Source organism: Wyeomyia smithii, chromosome 1 (assembly GCF_029784165.1).
Source record: "Wyeomyia smithii strain HCP4-BCI-WySm-NY-G18 chromosome 1, ASM2978416v1, whole genome shotgun sequence".
Classification (NCBI taxonomy): Eukaryota; Metazoa; Arthropoda; class Insecta; order Diptera; family Culicidae; genus Wyeomyia; species Wyeomyia smithii.
Window position 1 is genome coordinate 165,459,800 of NC_073694.1, and position 25,124 is coordinate 165,484,923.

Sequence of the window (25,124 nt, forward strand, 5' to 3'; positions counted from 1 at the left end):
AAAAAACGTGTAAAATAAAACCGTGTAAAAAAAAGACTTTACTGTACAAAGTTGTGCGTTTCTAGCGCAATTGTTGATGTAATATTGAACCAGTACAATGATTGCGTGTTAGGCATAACGCAATCAATGCTCTAGCCTTTTTTCAATGTATTTGGCAGCCCCAAACTACTACGCCTAAACATTTCCAACTGGTATCAAGCAGCATTGCAAAGCGAGCGAAAAGCAAAACCTTTCTCCTTCTTTCTGCTTGAGAACAAGACATATGCTACATTTCTCCAATCTTCTGCACACACGCTTTCAAGATACTCTTTCTTCTTCATGCATTACTCTGAGTAGCAGCAAGCACGCACCGACAGCATGAGTGAGACTAACAACACTGGTATCATGTATGTACAGCACGGGTGTCTCGCTGATTTCGTGAAGCGACGTGACATCACCTTGCGCGTCGCAATCCGAACCAGTGTTATGAAAATGACTGCAAGACAATCACAGCAAATTTTTAACTGATCTGGCTCTCATTGTATTGCACAGCTCTCTCTGTTTCCCATGCGTTCGGTAAACAGTCCGACAGCAACTGACGACAGCACACATGTAACTCCATACGGGCAGAGTCTATGTTTATAATGAGAGTCCCGCAAAGATGAAACCAAAGGAACCAAATCAGTGTCAAACGAGGGTACCAATCGAGCAATGTAAATAAACAAGGTGATAATGTTAGGAGTGGATGAAAAGTGTTGTAATTGAGCGTAATAAAGAATGTGTTTTTCCGAAGTTTTACTTACACATTTTAATCCAACATTAAACCTGTACACTGGTTCACTTAAATTTAACAAAATATCACCGGTGTAATCTTTCAAAACTGTGTACCTTGTGAAGAATTTCAAAAAATGATATTTGCTTATGCATGGTGAAAAACAGAACTGTATAGTTCTTGGCAACAAACGGCACAAAAATTGTGTTGCCGAAACGATGGATTTTCTCTTCGCGCGACTCTATATACACATAGACTCTGCATACGGGCTGTTAGTTTTCATCTCCCTATGTCTGTGGGTTATTCCAAGCTGTCGTAAATGCCAGCCTATTATCTTCCGACATCCTTCAGCACGAATCCGAGCGGGATGTCAGGTGATTATGATACACGACAGTAAGGCCAATGAAAGAATGAAAGAGAGATGGTGCGAAGCACGTTTTTTCTTACATGGGGAATAATATCAACAATGGAAACGGTTTGCTTTGTATTCAATATGCCACCGGCCTGTGAAAAAGGAGAAACGAAAAAATGCGAGTCGATGACAGCCGCAGCCGATCAGCAGACTGCCACACTGAGAAAACTAGGCTGTCATGTCCGAAAGAACAAAATACATGCGCAAGAATGAACTGTCGTACGCAACACAAGACAGTTTCTTTGCCTTGTTTAAGCTGTAGCTGTATGTGAGCTCTCATGAACAGCTCATGCATGAGGCTGTTGGAGTGAAAAGAGAGAAAAGTCGTCAGTATAATGTCGCTCTCCAGTCATTCTCCTAAGCTTGATCCGAACCGAAAAAGAAGCGAAAGAGCAACCTGCAAATTGTATGTTACGTGTCTAGTCTCGTCGCACGTACATGGAAATCCTACGTGCGGAAGAAAAATTTCTCTCTTCGCTTGAGAAAAACCTAAATTAATCCACCTAGCGGTCAGACCCAGCCTTACTCATTCAAACTTTTATTTGTAAAAATAGATTCACAAGAACGCTTCAATCCAATAAATGTATATTCACACTTTGGGTTCTAAAAAATTGATGTTGTAATCTATACATATAAAAATGCAGTCCGGTCTGTCTGTCTGATCCATATAGGCTCGAAAACTACCGAACCGATCGACGTGAAAATTTGTATGTAGGGGTTTTTGGTCCCGATAAAGGTTCCTATGATAGTTTGAAACCCCTTCCTCTTCTGGAAAGGAGGGGTCCAATACAAATGAAACAAACATTTCTGCACAACTCAAGAACAAACCAAGCAAGTGAAACCGAATTTGGTATGTGGATGTTTTAAAGGGTAATAAATGTATCCATAATGGTTCGACGCCCCTCCCTCCATGCTTGTCATTCTCCTCAGTATGTGAAAAGAGAGGAGAAAAAAATTCACCACGCACTTTCCTTCTAGTATGTGCCTGCGTGTAGCAAATGCTTTCACCACACTGCTTCTTTCTCACTCCAAAGTGTCTCAACCAGCTTACAGAGAGACAAACACACTTCCAGCTCACCCCACATCTGATAGAAACACGAGGGGTGAATCACTCTACAGAGAAAACGCAGAAGGGCACAACTGTGTCTACTGGCGAGTAGTCCGAAAGGTGAAAAAAAAACGACCGGGCAAGAATGTAATCCTCGTGTAGCTACGAACGAATTACACCAGAGTAAATTCGACCAGCACGAGCGGCACGAGGAACGCAGTCTATTTTTTTTCTCCCAATCTCTTCCTCTTCTGCCATGCTCAAAAAATCAACTGTGAAACGCACCGCAGATAGCTCTGCAGTGTAATTATTGTGCGTGATATCCACACGTGTGAGAAAGTACACCATAGTTCATTGTCTCACAAGAGAGAGATTTCAGATTTCACCGCAGTGCGTTCAGGTAGCTCAACAGATAAAAATCGTTTGTCGCTCTCTTCTAGCATGAGCGTATTGATTTGCTCTTTAGTGTGACGGCAGTTGTCTCCGCAGTGCAAGATGTTCTCCTGCACTTTAGAGGTTTACTGAGGAGAAAAGACAAGCATGCCTCCCTCTTCTGGAAGTACATGTTTCTGCACAAATTTCTGCACATCTCGCGAACTAATCAACTAAATGGAGCCATATTTGGCAGGTGAATGTTTTTAGTGGTAACAAATATGTTCCATAATCGACCTCAGGCAACATTTTGGATTGTAAGATAGCAACTTCCGGTTTCTGGAAAACAGCCAAAAATGGACGATTTCAACCCAATATAATAATATCCGGATAAAAAAAGATACACAGGAGCTATATTCGACCACAGATACCATTTTGAATTCTAAGATGGCGACTTCCGGTTTCGGAAAAACAGCGGCAAACGACCAAATACCACCAAATATGGGTATTTTCGGAATCGTAATGATGCACTGGAGTCACAAATCGACTTCAGACACCATTATGAATTGTAGGATGGCAACTTGTGGTTTCTGGAAAACAGCCAAAAATGGCCGATTTCCGTCTAACATGAGTATCTTCGGATCTAGAATGATACACAGCAGCTGAAATCGACCAAAGACCCCATTTTGGATTCTAGGTTGGCGACTTCCGGTTCCTGGGAAACAGACGAAAATGATCGAATTACACCCAATATGGGTGTTTCTTCAACCAGAATGACGCTCAGAGGCCAGAAATTATCTTAAATACCATTTTGAAATCCAAGATGGCGACTTCCGGTTTGTGAAAAACAGCCTAAAATAACCAAATAATATCCAATATGAGTATCTCTGGTACCAGAATGATGCAGTGAGCTAAGAATTGACCTCAGGCACCATTTTGAATCGCTAAATGGCAACATATAGGAAACAGTCGAAAATGACCAAATAATACTCAAATATTTCCGCAATCGAGATGAAAGACGACCGCTGTTAGTTTCTGCAAATCAACCAAAATAACTAAATACCTACCAATATGGGTATTTCCGGTGTCAGATTGATGCCAGAAAATTTGCTGAAAATGACCGAATACCACCCAATATGAATATATTCAGAATTAGGGCGATGTACAGAAGCCAAAAGTCGAGGATGTTGTCATTTCGATAAAACCAATCATTTCAAACAATTTGTCTTTTGACCTTGATCACATCGCAAGGAATCAATGAATTTGGAACGTTCAAATAGTACAAAATCACATTTAAATTATGTGGAGACCACATATATCAATCAAAGCAGGTATAGTTTTGAATAGCCTTTGAATTTCTTTTCTTTCCATATCTTTTGAGCCACATATCAAATTGTTATGAAGTTGGTTATTTGTAAGTTTGAGAGATGACTCGTTCGTATGACACTAGTTATGTTCAAATATGTCATGTAATCTGTGAAATAATAGACTTTCGTTGTTTTATTAACAATTTAATACATAACGGTGGCTTAAGTTCAATTATAATCAAATGAAATGGGAACGTATAGGGCAGCCAAACTTTGAAACCACGTGTTCAATCATAATTCATCAGTTAACCCTTAACTAGCCCGCTCATCTGATATTAATATTGATCAAATCGGTTGTGTAGTTTCTGAGATAATGAAGTTTCGTGATTTTCACATTTTGGTTTTTTACAGACGAAGTTACAGTCCGATTACAGTAAAATTCAATAGGGTGTTACGAGGCAGCTAGACTTATTAGTTGACACCAATTTTGTGGAAATCGGGTCAGCCATCTCTGAGAAAAGTGAGTGAGCTCAAGTAGTCTTCGAAACACGTTTCTTGTCATAACTTTTGAACCACAAGTTCAATCTTATGAAAATTCAAAAGTTAAGGGTATTTTAGGTAGTTCGTACATTTGAAATCAATTTTGTTCAAATCGGTTGTGTAGTTTTCGAGATAATGATGTTTCATGATTTTTACATTTTGATACATAACCTCTAAACTAAAAATCCGATTACAATGAAATTTAATAAGGTCTTATGGGACAATGAGACCGTTTATTTGCAATTAATTTCATGAGAATTGGTCCAGCCATCTCTGAGAAAAGTGAGTGAGAATAAAAATCGAGTCGAGTGATATATGCCATTCGGCCCTTTGGAGCACTTTTATACTTTCGGGTTTGCAAGTGATTGCTATACCTTTCTAGGAGAAAGGCAAAAAGCGCGTGCACAGGATGGCAATTAATAATTATTCACAATTTACAAGTGTTGCCATAAAAAATCAGCAACGCCTTTGTGGCTTTGTGGAATGGAGGGTTTTCGGTGAAGCTAGCGTTGATTACAAAATGTTGTGAACAGAATTTTGTTTCGTTAATTTTTGCAAATCATTCAATGGTACTTTTAAATGACCAACCAAATTCATCGAGATAAATCGATCGAGTATTATAGCTATATAAATCTAGTAAGTTCACCAGTTGTTGTTCACTGCTTGCACTGCTCCACAAGTAGCAGCCACTAATACACTCGATGTCAGAAATAAAGTGTCGTATATAGACTATCTCACCGAATCTCTTTAACCTCACTCTTTTGACAGTTAGTGGTAACTTTATTTACAGTTTAGACTTTATGCTTTTTTCTGATGGAGCGATCGTGTGCATAGTGGAAATGCTGCTTAATTTACATTTATTCTTAGTGTACAGGCACCTCCCACACAACATTTAAAAGGCATTTTGGTCACAATTGAAATGATCTGCTATAATTAAGCATCAAACTCAGGTGCGTGACGTCACCGTGCGATGGTCTATGATACATATTTTTGTCGTTTTCGTTTTCGCGGTGTAGTACCCTTTTTCCGTGCTATATTTCGCAGCTTCAAATAAAACATTTTAATAAACATTTTGACACATACGTGTGAATATATTGGTAACTTCCTACAGTAAACTCTGCTTTTTTCGGGTGTCATCAGTGACAGAAAAAGTGTAGGGAGAGACAGAAAAAGGGTAGCACGAAAAATCAAATAAAACATTTTCGGTGTCAAAAGTGTCGTTTGAGTGTAGCTACACCGCGAAAACGAAAACGACATTTGATTTCAATCTACGTCAATGTATTCGCAGTACAACTGTTGCGTTATCCTTTTCACACATTTATTGTGCGATTTTCCTGCAAAATTTGTGCGAATAGGGAAGTACAGTGATTGTACAAGACTTGAAGTTTTGCGTGAACAAACAACCTTGTGTAGTTATACGTCATCCTTGCGGTCGTGGGTTTGCACAAAACCCTTGTGCTTTTTATTTAAAGAAAAGGTTAGGTACAAGGAATGACCGCAAGGTTAACGTAGAATTACGATAGCCTGTCTTATGTTAATGTATTTTTTGCAGTAGGTTAGGTCTTGATGTTTTGGCTGATGGTCTTGAACCTCGAAATGGCGCCTGGAGTTGATTTCCTAATTCTGGGCATCATTCTGATTTCAGAAACATCCATATTAGGTGGTTTCCGGCTCTCAGGCCGTTTTTCCGAAACCCAAATTCACCATTATGAACATCAAAATGACATATGGGGTCAATTTTCCGGCTTTAGATATTATCCTAGTTTCGAAAATACCCATATTGGATGGTATTTGGCGTTGTTTTTGGCCCTGATTGGTTCAAGTTGGAGTTTAAAACAATGCTCTAATTTTTTCAATAGTATAATAGTCATGAAATCACTGTTTTCTTCATTTTGGTGGAGCTAATTTTACAATCGATTGCTGCAAGAATGAAGGGAATCCGCTGAAAACTGACAAAGTTATAAGCATTTGAAATTGAACCATTTTCGTGACGTTCTCGATGTTTTCGGTATTTCAATTTTCACCCCCATCCCAGAATTTTGTCGTATAACGTAATTCTACCTCAAAATTTAACTTTTCCTGAATTGTTCCACGTAGAAAATAGTGCCGGTGTTTGATTTATGTCAGTACAAAATCCGGGACATCAAGTTTTGAGTAACCTATTAATGATAAAAAACATTCTTAGCATCTAAACGGTTTGTTTGAGCTGTTACAGAGCCGGCGGTTGATGTGGGTAGTATGGGTAGTAGTACCCACTCGGAAAATATCTTTGTGGGTACATTTGTGGGACAAAACCAAAAACTCTAAAATTTTCTATGTTCGAAATTTAAAATTATCGCGCAAATACGCGAACGAGGGCAAAAGAGGAGCAGTCCACAACTCAGATCTTATACGTCTCTTTCTCCCTTCTTCTTTCACACATACATCGCAGCTGATTCTCTAAACTTTTTTGAAAGAAAATCCGTAAATTTGAGCATGAAAATCAGAGATCTAGCATCTCTGATCAATAGTCATTCATGGTAATAAAAGCGAAGAGTTGCGTTATCTCCTCTGTAAACCCCCGTTTCTCACTACCCACTCGGGAAAACAGTGTGATGCATCTATATAATGTCTTCATCAAAGTTGTAAATAATAATTTTGTCCTCCCGAAAAAATATATGAATCGAGATAGCTAGAGAATCACACAGTGAACTGCGCGTTCTAATTGAAACTTGCGACAACCACATGGAAAGTTCCTGAACCACTGCCTCGTTGTTCGTGAATACTCTTTTGATTTCTTGTCTCGATCCTATAACCCGCAAGCTATGGGAACGCACACCTAAACATAGTGACCTGACTTGGAAAAAACAATCACTTTCCTCAAGAATCAGTGTCGCGTTTTAGAACACTGTGATTGCCACCTACTTTGAAATTTGCCATCGTAAAGATTCATGCTGCAACTGTCCTTCCAAAATCAAACTTTCGACAGTTTTGCAGTAAAGAGCATTTCAACTTTCAGTGTACGGAACTTCGCAACACGACGATTTCCGATCGATTAAACAAAGTTAAATCTGATGTTTGCTTCAACTGCCTTCGTCATGGGCGTCGCTTTGCCGATTGCCGTTCCAAAAAGTGCGTGTAGTAAATGTAAATGGCGACATCATACTTTGCTACATACAGAAACGTCTAATGTGGCTGAGAGTACAGAACCATCAAGTGAACTTTCAAAATCAAGCATACAGATTCAACCAAATACGATCGACTGAAAAATCTAAGAAAGACAAGTCATCCCGGAGTCAGGCGGTTTCGTCATCCTGTTCTGTGAACGTTGAAAAGTAACAGGTGGCGAATGCCCCGTGCCTTCCAACACGAGGGGTCTCCCTAGTCCTGGGCCGGACGTGAAGACAGGGAGGAGACCTTTTTTGCTCGTTACCTTCCAGCAAAGCGTTGAGTCATTGCAAAATTGGAAATTTTTTAAAATATTTAAGAAAATAAGACTCCACGAAAATAATGGCCCCGGGCCCCCCAGTACCTAAATCCGGCCCTGCATGTGATAGTGAAAGTGCACTCTAAAACGCTGAACGCTGCTGAAGATAAGTATGGTGCAAATGCACGAGATAGTTTAAAGGTGTTTTTGAAAAACCGGAAAAATTCGCTTGAAATCTGAAAAATTCTATCCGTGATTCGAAAAAAATTTCGCTCACGCAGGCAAAAGTTTGCATGAATCTGCACACATTTTTAAAGAATCAGCGTAAATATGACGAGACTCTGACAAAAATCTGCAGAAACTATCAAAAGTCTACAAATATCTGCTAATCAATAAAAATCTGCTCACGGACTCTAAAAATCTGCGTTTTCGGATAAATCTGCACATCTGGTTTCCCTCAGTCAGTCTGACAATCAAAACTAGCGCTTCTCACATGAAGGCTTGTATGAAAGCTTGTAGGCATCAGATAATATGTTTGTATCCCGCTTTTTACGCACCATAATGGCGGTCGCTATAATGCGTGTTCGTAATATGCGAACCTCTCTGCTCACGTCAGATTTGTGATTTCTGAAAAATTGGCAACACAAATGTTACCAGATATGTTTTTCTTTTGATAAATTGTATGAAGACTTCAAACTGACGTAAGCAGAGTTGTCAAAAGGGTGGGTAATTTATTACGAACTTTGCATTATAGCGTCCGCCATTATGGCGCGTAAAAAGCTGGATAGAGTCGCGCAAAGAGAAAATCTATCGTTCCGGCAATACAGTTTTTGTACCGTTTGTTGCCAAGAACTATACAGTACGGTTTTCAGGTTTTTCACCATGTATACTCGAGTATCGTTTTTTGAAATTCTTCACAAGGTATACAGTTTTAAGAGATTACACCGGTGATGCTTTGTTGAATGTCACTAAACCAGGTTACAGGTTTATGCTGGATTACATATATGTAGTTAAAACTTCGGAAAATCTCATTCTATATCACGCTCAATTATAACACTTTTCATCCATTATCACTTTGTTTATTTGCAATGCTCGATTGGTTCCCTTATTTGACGTTGAATTGGTTCCTTTGGTTTCAGCTATGCGCGATTTATATTATAAATATAGACTCTGGTAGGCATGTCTTAGTGGACAGACAGGGTCGCTATTTCCACCGAAAATGGTGCAAATGCAATGCAAATAAAGATCGTTTTTTTTTGTTTTTTAATATATTGTTATTATTTTTTTTAGGTAAATTTTCTTAGTGTTGCATTTACGGTGGCGATAGATAAACAAACAGGTTATATTTTAATACATATGGTAAATGGTAAGATTTATTCGTTTAGTTATTCATTTAATTTATTATTCATGGCATTTATATCGTCTTGCCACTCCTCTATTTAATGAATAAAACACAATACCTTCGAAAAGATGACATCCGTGAGAATAATTACACTGTGCTACAGCGATTCAGAACTTCTGAAGTGACCTAGTATCGGTCTTGTTGAGTGTAACATTCGCTCATACTAGAAATTTTCCAAACACCCCCAAAATCTGAAGTTATGGTCAAAATACGGTTTTTCGGACCTCAGCGCATATAATATTTTTGCCTTTCTCCTAGAAAGGTATAGCAATCACTTGCAAAACCGAAAGTATAAAAGTGCTCCAAAGTGCCGAATGGCATATATCACTCGACTCAGCTCGACGAGCTGAGCATTTTCTGTGTGTGTGTGTGTGTGTGTGTGTGTGTGTGTGTGTGTGTGTGTGTGTGTGTGTGTGGGTGTGTGTGTGTGTGTGTGTGTGTGTGTGTGTGTGTGGGTGTGTGTGTGTGCGTGTATGTGCAGATTTTTATTCTCACTCACTTTTCTCAGAGATGGCTGGACCGATTTTCATGAAATTAATTGCAAATGAAAGGTCTCGATGTCCCATAAGACCCTATTAAATTTCATTGTAATCTGATTTTTAGTTTATAGGTTATGTATCAAAATGTAAAAATCATGAAACATCATTATCTCGAAAGCTACACAACCGATTTGAACAAAATTGGATTCATATGAATGGGCTACCTGAAATACCCTTAGCTTTTAAAGATTAAACTTGTGGTTTAAAAGTTATGACAATAAACGTGTTTTAAAGACTACTTAATCTCACTCATGTTTCTCAGAGATGGCTGAACCGATTTCCACAAAATTAGTGTCAATTAATAAGTCTAGATGCCTCATAACACCTGTAATCGGACTGTAACTTCGTCTGTAATGTACCGAAATGTGAAAATCACGAAACTTCATTATCTCAGAAACTACACAACAGATTTGCTTAATATTATTATCAGATGAGGGGGCTAGTTGAGGGATAACTGATGAATTATGATTGAACACGTGGTTTCAAAGTTGGGTACCCTTTACGTTCCCATTTCATTTGATTATAATCGAACCTAAGCAACCGTTATGTATTAAATTGTTAATAAAACAACGAAAGTCTATTATCTCAAAGATTACATGACACATTTGAACATAACTAGTGTCATACGAACGAGTCATCTATCGAACTTACAAATAACAAACTTCATAACAATTTGATATGTGGCTCAAAAGTTATGGAAAGAAAAAAAATTCAAAGACTATTTAAAACTGCTTTAAAAATTTAAAACTATTAAATACCTGCTTTGATTGATATATGTGGCCTCAACATAATTTAAATGTGGTTTTGTACTATTTGAACGTTCCAAATTCATTGATTCCTTGCGATGTGTTTAAAGTCTGAAAATGCACGACGAATCGGCCATAGGATATGATCAAAGTCAAATAACAAATCGTTTGAAATGATTGGTTTTATCGAAATGACAACATCCTCGCCTTTTGGCTTCTGTACATCACCTTAATTCTGAATGTATTCATATGGTATTCGGTCATTTTCAGCAAATTTTCTGGCATCAATCTGACACCGGAAATACTCATATTGAGTATTCTTTAGTTATTTTGGTTGTTTTCCACAAACTACAAGAGGCCGTCTTTAAATTCAAAATGGTGTCCAGGGTCAATGTTTGGTTTCTATGCATCATCTCGATTACGAAAATATCCATATTGAGTATTATTTGGTCATTTTCGACTGTTTCCAAGAAGATGCCATTTAGCGAATGGTGCCTGAGGTCAATTGTTTGCTCATTGCATCATTCTGGTACCAGAGATACTCATATTGGATGGTATTTGGTTATTTTAGACTGTTTTTCACAAACTGGAAGTCGCCATCTTGGATTTAAAGTGGTATTTAAAATAATTTCTTGCCTCTGAGCGTCATTCTGGTTGAAGAAACACCCATATTGGGTGTAATTCGATCATTTTCGTCTGTTTCCCAGGAACCGGAAGTCGCCAACCTAGAATCCAAAATGAGGTCTGCGGTCGATTTCAGCTGCTGTGTATCATTCTAGATCCGGAGATACCCACAGAAACCACAATTTGCCATCCTACAATTCATAATGGTGTCTGAAGTCAATTTGTGGCTCCAGTGCATCATTACGATTCCGAAAATACCCATATTGGGTGGTATTTGGTCGTTTGCCGCTGTTTTTCCGAAACCGGAAGTCGCCATCTTAGAATTCAAAATGGTATCTGTGGTCGATTTTTTATCCGGATATTATTATATTGGGTGGAAATCGTCCATTTTTGGCTGTTTTCCAGAAACCGGAAGTTGCCATCTTACAATCCAAAATGTTGCCTGAGGTCGATTATGGAACATATTTGTAACCACTAAAAACATTCACCTGCCAAATATGGTTTCATTCTGTTGACTAGTTCGCGAGATATGCAGAAATTTGTGCAGAAACATGTGCTTCCAGAAGAGGGAGGGGCGTCGAACCATTATGGGCACATTTGTTACCCTTTAAGACATCCACATACCAAATTCGGTTTCATTTGCTTGGTTTGTTCTTGAGTTGTGCAGAAATTTATGTTTCATTTGTATTGGACCCTTCCTTTCCAGACGAGGGAGGGGCCTCAAACTATCATAGGAACCTTTATCGGGACCAAAAACCCCTACATACAAATTTTCACGTCGATCGCTTCGGTAGTTTTCGAGCCTATATGGATCAAACAGACAGACCGAACTACATTTTCCTATGTATAGATTACAACATCAATATTTTAGAACCTAAAGAGTGAATATACATTTATTGGATTGAAGGGTTCATGTAAATCTATTTTCACAAATAAAATGAATGAGAAAGGCTGGGTCTGACCGCTAGGTGGATTAATTTAGGTTTATAACTCAGTCATTTATCAACCGATTCTCAATATTGAGGCAATTTTAGAAAGAAGACAAATAGAGCTTTCGAAATATATACAGATTTGTTCTTATATCAATGAAACATGTAAAGTTATTTGAGTTTATATCTAAATTTTTAAACTTTTTCACGAAATTTTTCAATTTAATTTTAAATTTGCCGTCTATTTTTGTAAGAAACATACCACAAATACACTATAATTTTGAAAGTATATCAAATTCCAAATCAAATGGAAGTAGTTTTGTGGAAATCGGTTGATATTTGGTTAAGTTATATATTTTTTAAGAAAACCAGAATTTTTGGCTCCGATCGCACAATTATTTCACGGAGCTACAAATGATAAAAAAATTCAAGAACTTTTTATGTGTCTTAGTGTGGGTTGTAGCTTTAGTCAAATGTTACTTGCGCGTTTACTTGAAGTTTTTCAAATACCCCAAAAATTATTAGTTATCGCCAAAACCCTGTTTTTTACCTTAGCTCATAATTTGGCTGAGATATGACTTGATGTTTTCCACCATATACTTAGGTTTCATCAAATCATTTCTCAGCCAAATTTTAACAGATTTTTATAAACAACACCTATTGTTTTCGTTTGGTACTAAAAAGAACTTTCCAAATTTTACAGCAATTAAAGCTCCATCATAAAAAAATGTGTGAAAAATTGCGAATAAATTTGGAAAAATTTTGAAAATAACATAAACCATCTTGTTTATTTTAAAACTATTCATCACATATAGGTAAACTTTTTATACATATTTATATATTTCAAATGCTCTTTTTTGCCTCTCCAAAACAGCGAAAATATAAAAAATCGGTTGAAAAATAACCGTATTAAACATTAAAATGTGAGCTAAAGTAAAAAACAGGGTTTCGAACATAACTTATAATTTTCGGGGTATTTGAAAAACTTCAAGTAAACGCGCAAGTAACACTTGACTAAAGCTACAATCCACACTAAGTCACATCAAAAGCTCTCGCATTTTTTCATCATTTGTAGCACCGAGAAATAATTGTGCGATCGGAACCAAAAATTCTGGTTTTCTTAAAAAATATATAACTTAACCAAATATCAACCGATTTCCACAAAACTACTTTCATTTGATTCGGAATTAAATATACTTTCAAAATTATAGTGTATTTGTGGTATGTTTCTAACAAAAATAGACGGCAAATTTAAAATTAAATTAAAAAATTGCGTGAAAAGTTCTAAAAATTTAGATATAAACTAAAAAAACTTAACATGTTTTATTGACACTAGAACAAACCTGTATATATTTTGAAAGCTTTATTTGTCTTTTTTTAAAACTGCTTAAGTATTGAAAATCGGTTAATAAATGACTGAGTTAAAAAATATTATATGCGCTGTGGTCCTAAAAACCGTATTTTGACCATAACTTCAGATTTTGGGGGTGTTTGGAAAATTTCTAGTATGAGCGAATGTTACACTCAACAAGACCTTCAACCTACACTGGGTCACTTCAGAAGTTCTTGCATTTTTTTTTTCATTTGTAGCACAGTGTTATCAATTAGATAAAGGTCGAGGTGAAACCCTCGAAATTTATATAAATTTGCCTCTAAAGGTAGAGTTTCAATCAAATTTAAAAAAACGGGTAGATTAAATGCAATTGAAAACGAGCGTGCTAACTCTCACAATTTTTTATAACAAGATGATTTCGGTGCAACCTGGTTGGGGTGACACCCAGGAAAACCGGGGTGACACCCAAATTTTCGGCCCTAGGTGTCACCCGGTAACGCTAAGCCACTGAATACGGGTCAATTTTTGATATAGATATATCCAAGGATGAAAAAAATCGTTCAAGTGATAATTATTCAGTAGTCCAAACTGATTCTCTATCGCTTCCGATAATTTCAAAAGGATATGTGGTGAAAAATTTTCACTTGCGATTACTTTGATTTGTTGGTTTCGTTTCGCTTTTTCGATTTTTCGATTTTTTTCACGCGTGTCGGTATACTTTCATGTAGTATAGAGTGGTAAACGGCTTCGGCAGTGGTTTTCTTCGGCAGGTTCCTGCATAAGATCGCTGTAGAAAACCTGTCGAAGAAAACCACTGACGAAGCCGTTCGCTACCCTACATGAAGTACATGCAAGATTGAGATTTGAATTGCCTTAAAGTTTGGGGGTTACAAGAAAGAATACATCATAGAATTATCGAGAGACTAGTTTGATACTTTCTATACTTTATACTTTATGAGTCCAATTTTATATTATTGTGAGACAAATCTTTAGATTATGGCATCATTTTATGTCGTTGATTCAATCTTGAATGTATTGAAAAAATTGCAGCTTAAAACTATTGAACTGAAAAAATCGGTGAGAGAATTTTCGTCTTCAAGAAACGAAAATTTTCAGTATTGATTCTCCTGAAATTGTCATTAACGATTCTTTTTCGTTTCTGTAACTAAGCAGCCGTATCATTGTTGATAAATGAAAATTAACAAAACGATCCCATGCGATTAAAAATCGGAAGTGATTCTCCGAAAGATTGATTTTTTCCATCCTTGGATATATCGAATGAAATAAAATTCTGAAAAAAGTAATAGAATCTATAAGATTCTAATATTTTTTTGAATGCGAGGCTTACCGAATGAAAAATTACTCCGGAATGTAATGAATGATTGTACTCAGTCATACTGTAAAGGGTCTTTAGAAGGTCGGTAGAGCAAAACACCTTCTAGATCCCGAAACTGAAATAGTTGCAAATATCAGAGGTAGTTGCAATTGTCTTTTTTCATAATATCACTACCAGACAGTGGGATCTAGAAATAGGCACACACATACAAACAAACACACACAAGACACAAAAGTTAATAAAATAACGGATAACCATTTGGTTTGTGACTTCTATGTGCCGGTTTTTCGTAAAAAATATTCCAGTGGTCACCGGCGTGAAAAAAGAAAGGCATTTTTGTTATTCAGAACTTCAATTTTACTATTTATAACTTTGCTGAAAACACAATTTTTCCATCATATTGTCTTGTGTATATTAGAGCCGTTCCTAGTGCCATAATGAAATTCTGACTTCGTAAAGTTTCATAAAAAATGTCATATTCATTAGGCTGTCCCAAAAAAAATCGATGTTGAAAAAGTCAAGGTGCTCAGCCCCAAATTAAAAGATAATGTTATTTATAGCATTTTCGTAGAACATTTCGACTTCCTAAAAGGTCGTTTTCAGGTTGCCCAAACCTGATTTATGAAAAACGACTTTTTCAAGCTACAAAACCACTCTTTTGCACTTTTTTCAAATCTGTTCGATTCCTACATTTTTCCATATATTTTTTATATATTTGTGGGATTGTTTTTGAATATTTTGCATGGTTTGGTTCTGCATCGCAATTAATTATTTAACTCACAGAGCCCACTGAACATCACAAAAAAGTGAATTTTCCTTATAATTTTCAGATAAAACCCTTCAAAACTCATATAAAACATTTTTTTGATCAAGAACTGAAATTTTTACTGCAAAGCGGAAATCAAGACGAAAATTTACATGAGAAAAGATCCTTGATATCTTATCGGGGGGCTGAGATACCGGCGTTTTTACATGTGATGGAAAACTATGCATTTTGTCAAAAATGCCACTAAAGCTCAATATCTCCATTGCACAGTGTTGTGCGTATAATTTCCTAAATAGTGATTCAAATGTTGATTATAGCCATGAGGTATGTTCGGAGAAGTTTCAGGATATTCAAAAATGCATCTTTTAATGTAGAAAGAAGGGTGATCAATCCAATAACCAATAAGTGAGATAAATTTACTTTTTAATCAGAATGAGATAGACGCAAGGTATCTTCGACAAAGTTTTAGGTTATCTTAAAACAAGAAACTTTACCGAAGACATCATGTTTCTATCTCTTACATATTACGAGCAATATTGAGTTCTATATTAGAAGGCACGAAAAATCATAATTTTCGTTCTAACTTTTTTCGCAGATTTTTCCAAATTTTGAAACCTTCCACTAAGTTATCAGCCATCAAAAAATGCATTTGTTTTCTGAACATTGTTATTTTTTATCTCCCAAAATAAAACAGTTATTTAAAATATTTGTTAAAATGCATAGTTTTCCATCACATATAAAAATGCCAATATCTCAGCTCCTCGATAAGATATCAAGTAACTTTTTCCGTGTAAATTTTCGGCGTAAATCCCGCTTTGCAATGAAAATTTTAGTTCTTGATTAAAAGTTTTTTTTAATTGTGTTTTGAAGGGTTTTATCTAAAAATTATTAAAAAAAAAATTTTTTTTGTGATGTTTAATGGGCTCGGGGAGTCTAAAAACTGACTACATTGCTGAACCAAACCAGGCAAAATATTCAAAAACAATTCCACAAAAATAAAAAATGTACGAAAAAATGTAAGAATCGAACAGAATTGGAAAAAGTGCAAAAAAATTGGGTTTGTAGCTTAAAAAAGTCATTTTCTCATTAATCACGTTTGGGCAACCTGAAAACGACCTTTTAGAAAGTAGAAATGTTCTACAAAAATGCTATAAATAACATTATCTTTCAATTTAGGGCTGAGGCTTTTTCAACATCCTTTTTTTTGGGACACCCTAATATTCATACTCATTACGGGCGACTTGTCTTCAACTAATAAGCTTAACTGCCTAAAAAACTTAATTAAACATGAAAAACTAATTTTGCGGCGACAGAAGTTTTTGGAATAAAATCAGCTCCCGCACCTTGTAAGATATACTCACCAACAAAAGTGCATGTACTGCACGTTGAAGCTCTCCTGTGTCGTCCGTGCCATTTCCTCCTTCAGGATGCTGATGAAATTTCGAGAACAGGAATCCCAGTCGTTGTGCATATAGCGGAAGCATGCTTTGTGCTTTAGGAACTCTGCACTGGCGTACAGGCGGAGCGAGCGTGAAATGAAACGTAAACGAAACAAAGAAAATGTTCAAGGACTGTTCTAGTCACTGCTATATCATCTGCTTGGAGCAAGAAGGCTATTTGACAGTCATCAGGTATGCGAATAAAAGTTCCAATGCGTAAACAAAACTTCAAAGCTTCACCTCACCTCGCTGGAAGGACTTGTCGCGGCAAAGGTACTCGTACAGCTTCCTGGCTCCGTAAACCTCGTTCTCGATGATTTTGCGCTCCTTCGCATCGACACAGGCGTTGAGATAGTGCTGCACACAATCCATGCCCCGGTTAAATACCCTGCGGGAAATTGAATTGGAAAATAGCGGGCGACATCATTATGTGGGAAAGTGGTACAAATTGGAATTATAGCCGGCAGCACAACATTACTCCGGGTGATTTATGAGAGACGGGATAGGGACCCTCGAGGCGAGAGGGCTACTCACATGCATCGGCTGCTGATTTCCTCCAACGTTTCTGGTATTTTGACCGTGTACAGCACATCGACAGCCATTTTCGGTGTCGTGTTATGGAAGCAATTATCCAGCATCAGGGAAATCTGACCACACACCGGCTCCGGTATCTGCGGGCTGGACTCTGCCGGGAGAAAGAATGTGTAGGGTTGTGAGTATTGCGTTTTTGGTGCCAATAATTACAATGTTCTGAAATCTCTGTTGGTTCTAATCAAACCAAAAATGCTCATGATCGAAATAATTTGAACCGTATCAATTCGATTATTGCCGGTTAGCCCCATCAAAATGAATACAACCAGTCGTACAGGCAAATGTTTTGCTTCAGTTCCGAAGTAACTTGAATTTGGAACAGGGTATTTAAATATGCTCATGAAACTCATGAAAAAAAACTAATCCAGAATGCTCTGACTTAACTCCTAGCGCCGGATTAACTAGTTATCGCGAAATGACTATTGCATTGCTCCATTTGAGATGAGTTGTGTAAGCTAGAATCAGCCTAATTCCTTGTGGTTTCTAGTTATTACATCGTGTCTCCTACCAGCAAAACCAACATCATATGCATATTTGAGTAGCATGATGAAACAAAGCCTGTATTTCACCTCAGCTTTAGTTAATACGATTAGAGAGGAAATCATCATGCTTTGCTGCAACTAAAATTCATATGTCATGAGTTTGTGCATGTCGCTGGCGTTGGTATGGATGCCATGGAACAGATTGCATTTTTATCATTCGTGTTAAGTAGGTCATAAAGAAATATACATGACTATATGTTACAAAAATTCTAAGCACATTTTGAATTGTTGGATTACTGTGAATTGATTGTTATTCAATAGGAGCTTTCGATCAGTCGGAAGTGCTTTGCCTTAATTTTTCCGAGGCGAAAAAAGCGACACATAGGAACAATCATTTGTATTTAATGTAAAATAAGCTTTAAAACGAGAGAAAAAAATTGTTGGTATAATTTAAAAAAAAAAACAAAATGACGGCGGCTCGTGTATTACGAGAAAAATACTCCAATTCATACGAAATCATATTTTTTAGTACCTATAATTAAAATACACATCATTACATTTATTGTTTTTCCATTTTTTTACGTTTTTGTTGCAAGAAAGTAGCAATGTTGACTATTTTTGAGGTTGCACAAATGATGAGTTCTAAAATCTACATTAAGACAACACTGCAAAATATTAATAATCATAAATTTTCGACAGCATTTTTTACTGTTTTTGACATCTAGTGGAACGAAGTGATGGTAACGAAAATCAAGAAAAAATTTGAAAGTAAGGAAGACGGAAAAATTTTATCAGATTAATATTGCAAATTTTCAGCAACATCAAGCTCAAAGAACAAGTTGGATCGCACCACGAGGTTCGTAGGATCACGGCAAATTCTGTATGAACACTATTATGACATACTTACAGTTTTAACACTCCTCTTTCGCTATCTCCTCATTCATATTCGAATTGAAATGAAATTTTTCAATGACAATCTTCCAGTAACGGTTTCTGAATGGTAAAAACTAGAGAAGTAAAACGGTGAAACCCGCCCAATTTGTGCTCAACGATGAGGATCAGTATTAGAATATTCAGAAACATATTTTGGGTAAATAAATCTTCACGAAATCAATGACACTTGACAGATTAAACTACTAAATCGAGCGTCTGTGTGATCGAATCAACAATTATTTTTAACCTGAATTATTCGGTAAGGTGTGAATTTATTTAGTATTTAGTAAGGTGTAGAACTGTCATTATGGTTGCGGTATTAGCAGCAAATTGAAAGTTTAACAACAGATAGGAACAAATTGAATAGTCAAATCCATAATTATAGTACTTAATAGGAAATTTCCTACCGCGCTTTCTCCAGAAGATTTGAGCCACGTGGTCATATTTTGACCAATTAAAACAAACATTTTAAATTAAATATTCACAAACACAAACATCTACAGATACATACACACATGCAAATAACATTTGAATAAACATGTTTCTAATATATCTCGCGATTTTTTTATCGTGATTTTGATTTTTATTTGGTTTTGATTTTGATTGTTAAACGTAAGGTATGTTTAGACTATCTGATTTTTTCATCTGATTTGAGCTGATTGCTCGAAAATATATCGAATGCAATGTTGGTTTACGTTTACACCAATTCGATACTGTGATCAGGGATGCCACATGTACAGATTAATCTGTATTTTACAGATTTTTGGCCGAAGTAACGGTACAGAATCTGTGTATACAGATATACAGATTTTCGTCGAAAAGTACAGATTTACAGATTTTTCGAAATTGGCATTAATTTTTATAAACACTCCAAATTTTCTTTCATTAAATATCAAGCAAATTGAACATATTTTCAACTCTTCACACGTTCTAAGCTAAAAATTTTGTTTATGTACCATAAAAACTTAAAAAATACAAAGTTCACTATGTTTAAATAATACAGATTTTTTTACAGATAATTTTGTTCCAGAAACAGATACTCAGATTTTTTCAAGGGAAAACACAGATTTAAATGTGGCAATCCTGACTGTGATTCGGCATGCCGTTCGATATGTCGAATGGAATAGGAACGTTTCTATTTTTCGTTCGACTCCAAGGACATAGCAACCTTCGTTTTTTTTTAGTTTTTTGTTTTGGCATTCCATCAAACATAATTTTCGTTTTTTGTGTGCTGGCGAATATTGAAATGGAGAAAAGAAAGGAGCAGACTGGAGCTGATTTGATTTTCCATGCAATCAATGCAATGCTTCGTTTTGAAAATTCATTTGACAGCTCTTCCTTTCGGAACCTGCGACCGCGAGCGGACGTGAAATAGTTTCCGCGTGCAAATTTTTGCTCAAATTTAGAAATTGTAACGTGAATCATCCAAATAAACGGGATCATGTTTGCCTCTATAGTGCCGGGATATCAGAGTAATGTAAACAATGAAATGCTGTTGAATCCTGTGTAAATTACCGTGAATTTTATTGGAGTTCTTTGTAAGCTTGCGGAGGTTTACATAAAGGATGTTAGTGTGCGAATAATTGAAGTGTTATTTCACACGGTTCAGGAGTATGCCAATAGTGAAAACTGGCATGGCGCAACGCCACCGGTAGCTTTTTATTTAGTTTTTTTTTTAATATGTGTGTGCATGGTGTTGATAAATAGTGAAAATGAAAAGAATAACCTACAATCCTAGAGATAAGTTTAATTAGGAAGGAAGAGCTGAAGGCAAACTGCGCGTACTGCTTCTATGTAAAAAATTTTGGCCCTAGAAGCTCTTTCCCACGAAATTAAATGGTGTAATTAGTGGAATGAAACAGTTCGAGCTCTCCTGTTAAACCTGAATAGTGAAGAAGCGAATCACCGAATCGCTCTAGGCAGGATAAGTGTCGTTATATTTTCGATTTGTTTTGAGATCAGCTGAACTAGCCACAAAAAAAAAATACCAACAGTGAAGTAAAACTAGACACGCTCGCAGCGCTACCGCCGTTCGCCGGCGGGTAGACAAATTAACCAATAAAACTGCTAATGAAAGAGATGAGGAAATGCCTACGAACACATTGAATTTTGTTAGTTGGATAATCCGCTTTACTTATATAGCGATAGTTTAAGTATATAGTGGAACAATAATTTGTCGCGCGCGGGTATAGAGAACATATATTTGTTTTCTTGTTTATTGCAATTCATGATTTCTCTAGCTTTTGAACAATTGTTGAATATTCATATTTTTTCATTTGATCATGTTAAAACTTGTAAGTGGACTTGACATGAGCTCTTGTCTACTATATTTGGATTTTGACGGGATTGGCTTTTTATAAATAAACTTTGTTCGTAGAGTAAGATTTTTTTATACGATTTTATTTTACACGTTTTTTTATGACGGTCTTCCTAGTAACGCAGTTTTTATACGTCTTTTTTTTATAAATAACGCGGTTTTTTTTACACGGTTTTCGCGTAAAACACTAAGTAACAAGAGCGACAACAGACTACAAAGAGGTGTTTTTTTACACAGTTACATTTTTACACGACTCTTTACGACGTTTTTATAAATAACGCGTACTTATCCCTTGTACGTATCCCTTGTGTGGAAAAATACTTGACCGAACTTTGCTTAATATGCATATTTGCATTTTATTTCCAGTTTTTAGGCTTTGAACGCATGTAACTCTGCCAATTTTTATACTCAGTAGGTGTTTTACGGTAGTCATAATATTTACGAACTCGTTCGCATGATATTTAAAAGTTATATGTGTTGCGTTTGCGAAGCTCGGTTTCAGAAATGAAAATATAATAACTCTCGAATTTCTTTCGACTAAATCATACACATTTGGAGTGGCCGCAACTCTATACGTCGGTTTAAATCGTCCACATCGTGTAGTATAATATTTTTCATTACAATCATATACACCACACACACCTGTGCGTGGCCCGGCATTCTATTGGCTTTCTGCTCTAAAAACGTCTCAAAGCAGGAATTCGTTTTATAAGAACAGACGAACATCATACGAGAAACGTCACTATTCGATTTGATCTAGAAACTTCGCATCGATACCTTCGAATTTTTCACAGATAGATTTTCAACGCGTTATAGTTTTAATGATGTACGAATATTCGGATCAGTTTATATAAGTCATAATAAGGATACCGAACTTTGTGTGCGCTTCAATTTTGCGGTGCTACATCATCAAAAAGAAATGATCGCGTTATGATTTCCGTGGAAGATATAATAAACTCGTACGCGCGATTTTGTTATTATGAACCCGGTACTTAAACTCAGCGCATCGTTTACCAGAACGAACCCTACTGAAAACCCTGCCCTTTTCTCCAACATCCCAGTGATTTCTCATGGAAGTGCAGAGGTGTTCTCGGCTTCCGATTAAGCGAGTATCACGTCAACATATTCCTATACAAACTCCTTCATTGACCTGCATCCGGATGCGGCCGACGCCGGTATTGCCTAATAAAAAGATTAAGGTCACCAGTTTTTACACATTGAGGATGAATGTTAGTCCCAAACATCATCTGTTGGTTCTCTGTGTAACTACAGCTGATCTGGCGATAACGGAGTAGCAACCGCGGGCGGTCAATCATGCTCATGCTCATGCTCATTCATTTGACAGCTCTTCCTTTCGATTTGTGCATGCAGTGTGAACACCGCCATACAAACAAGCTCGACAAAGTATGTCGAACGGTAAATCGAGCAGACTTTCGATTTCTGCAGTGGTTAAAATCAAACCGACATGTCTAATAGTCTAAACCTACCTGTAGTCAATGCACTCATCATGTTCAGCTTAATCTGACATGATTTCTGAGTGCCTCAAACCGCTCAAGTTTGCGATTTTTTACCCTCGAAAATCTACCAAGGAGGGGTGTGGACATTTTGAAAAAAAATTGACATTTTAAAAAATTTTTGAATTGAAAACATCGATTTTTTTTCGATGCCAAATGACTTGACTTATCGATGCCAAAAATCTATAACATGCCGAGATCTGGTTTTATTTCGAAAAAAATTGTAGCCGAAAACCGACCTTAGCCGTTTTTTGGGTAACCAAGGGCTCATATGAAACATTTCAGAATTGGTTTCTAAAATTACTCAAAACTCGTTTGAATACACATGTAAAATATTGTCATGTTTATTTTGCATCCTAGACTTGATTTTTTTAGGGTGGTCCAAATTAATTTGTAAAATGGCTGCTCATATGTATGCGACAGAGTAATGTGTGTAAATTCAGGATCATATTTATCGCCTTCATTCGCAAATAAATCTGGTGTACCTCAAGGCAGCAATTTGGGCCAACATCTGTTTATTTTATTTTTCAATGACGCTGCTGCTGCACTTAGAATTGGCTGTAGGCTGTTTAACGCTGACGATCTTAGAATAAATTTGACGATTCGTTGCATCCCAAGCAACACACGTTGGTATAGAATAGTTGACGTTACCTATTCCATGACATCAATATCACCAGAAAAGCGCAAAACATGAAGGCTAGTAGAACAAGTGCCGATAACTGCATGAAAGCAAGCCAACTTGATATAATTAAGTGGCAAAATACATCTCGAGTACTAATACGGCAATGCGCAAATCTGTTGCTATGACAACTGTTAACCAGCGCATGCGCAAATGTGTTGTGTCTGCGCGGTGCAACTAGATCGGCAATTTCTTTTATCAGTGGCAGTTTTAATTGATAATAAAATGATGACAAAAAATAATATTCAACCATTCAAAAAGAGTTGTTTCTTTCGCTTGAATATTGAAATTGTTTTCGCATAGTTTCAACGTTATCAGAATATAAAATCTAACAAAACTAGAAAACGTTGTTAGATATACAATAACAAAAATCTGAAGAGATATTGGTTACACTGCAAGCGTTTTGTTTATCTTTTGATGGCGCGTCAAAACCGCTCCGAATAAATATAGAAATCGTTCATATAATTTCAATAATAATTTGATCAAGTAATTTTAAGTTAGGTGTTAAATGCTACGACTACTGTACTAAGGAAAAGCATTTTACAGGTACGTAATGTTGTTATTAGATTGTGTAATGTCTTATGAAAAGACCAAGTGATAGTGATTGTCATTCTTGAACTCATGTTATTAAAAACATCTCCAAAACCACAAAAAACGAGCTTGTTTTCGAAATGCGGTTGTATTACTGATGAAAAACAACTTCAAACACAATATAATAACACAAGTTTTCAATTGCGCTTGTAGTACACTTATATGACTACTTTCGTTGATACTTATTTTCTAACATGTTTTGTGTGTTACTTGGGATTGACGATTGTGGACATCTTCAGGCTATGTTAAATTTGTTTGTTTATTGGTGTAAATTGAATTGCCCGACAATCCGCATTACTAAATGCGACATAATGACTTTCCATCGCATAACATCGCCTATAATATTCAACTACCAAATAGATGGTCAAGTATTGAAAAGTGTTGAATACGTGAATGATCTTGGCGTGATCCTCGATCCAAAACTTACTTTTGATCGTCACAATTTGATGATTTCGTACTACGATAGTTATTACTATTATTTCATTGCTAAGCGGTAGAAATTGATGAAATTTTCAAGGACAAATTTACGCGAAAAATGAACCAAGCATCTGCGAGCATTCCTAGCACAAACGACATAAATAGACACCAACCATTCCTTGTGATATCCTGTATCAATTCCAAAAAATTGACAAAATCTCCCCGTCCCAATAGGTCAATGAATGTTTGCTTTCATGAACCTAGACTAATTTGATTTCTCGAAGGTAAACGGGCCGTCCACATTCCACGTGGACACCAAAATCGCAATTTATTGTCTTTTTAGAAACCAAACAAGAGATAAAAACAATAATGATTAAATAATGTCAGGAAGCTTCGGTAGAGGCTGAAAAGATAAAATCTATCCGGCAAATAAGAAAAGAATAGAAAAAAACAAATACGCAAAGTTTAACATGAAAATGCTACGAGCTACATACTGACTAAGGACATTCAAAAAAAATCTAAAAATGTATCTGAAACGATGAATTGGATTGAAAATGAAAGCAATTCCTTTTTTAACCTTTTCTATACAAATAAAAGTCTAAATGTAGTGGATTAAATAAAAATTGCTCTTTAAAACAGTTGAGCCCAAA

The 25,124-nt window shown here is 36.4% G+C and overlaps 1 protein-coding gene across 4 annotated transcripts in view; it reads right to left on the minus strand.

The window, feature by feature from the left end:
- Window positions 1–25,124, minus strand: part of LOC129719050 (uncharacterized) — a 219,523-nt gene that overhangs the window by 167,079 nt on the left and 27,320 nt on the right. For all 4 annotated transcript variants that reach the window (XM_055670411.1, XM_055670412.1, XM_055670410.1 and 1 more), the window contains exons 2-4: window positions 17,485–17,635; window positions 17,196–17,338; window positions 16,873–17,014 (exon numbers count right to left, since the gene is read on the minus strand). In XM_055670411.1, the coding sequence (XP_055526386.1) occupies window positions 16,873–17,014; window positions 17,196–17,338; window positions 17,485–17,635 (436 nt within the window). The remainder of the gene's footprint in view (window positions 1–16,872; window positions 17,015–17,195; window positions 17,339–17,484; window positions 17,636–25,124) is intronic.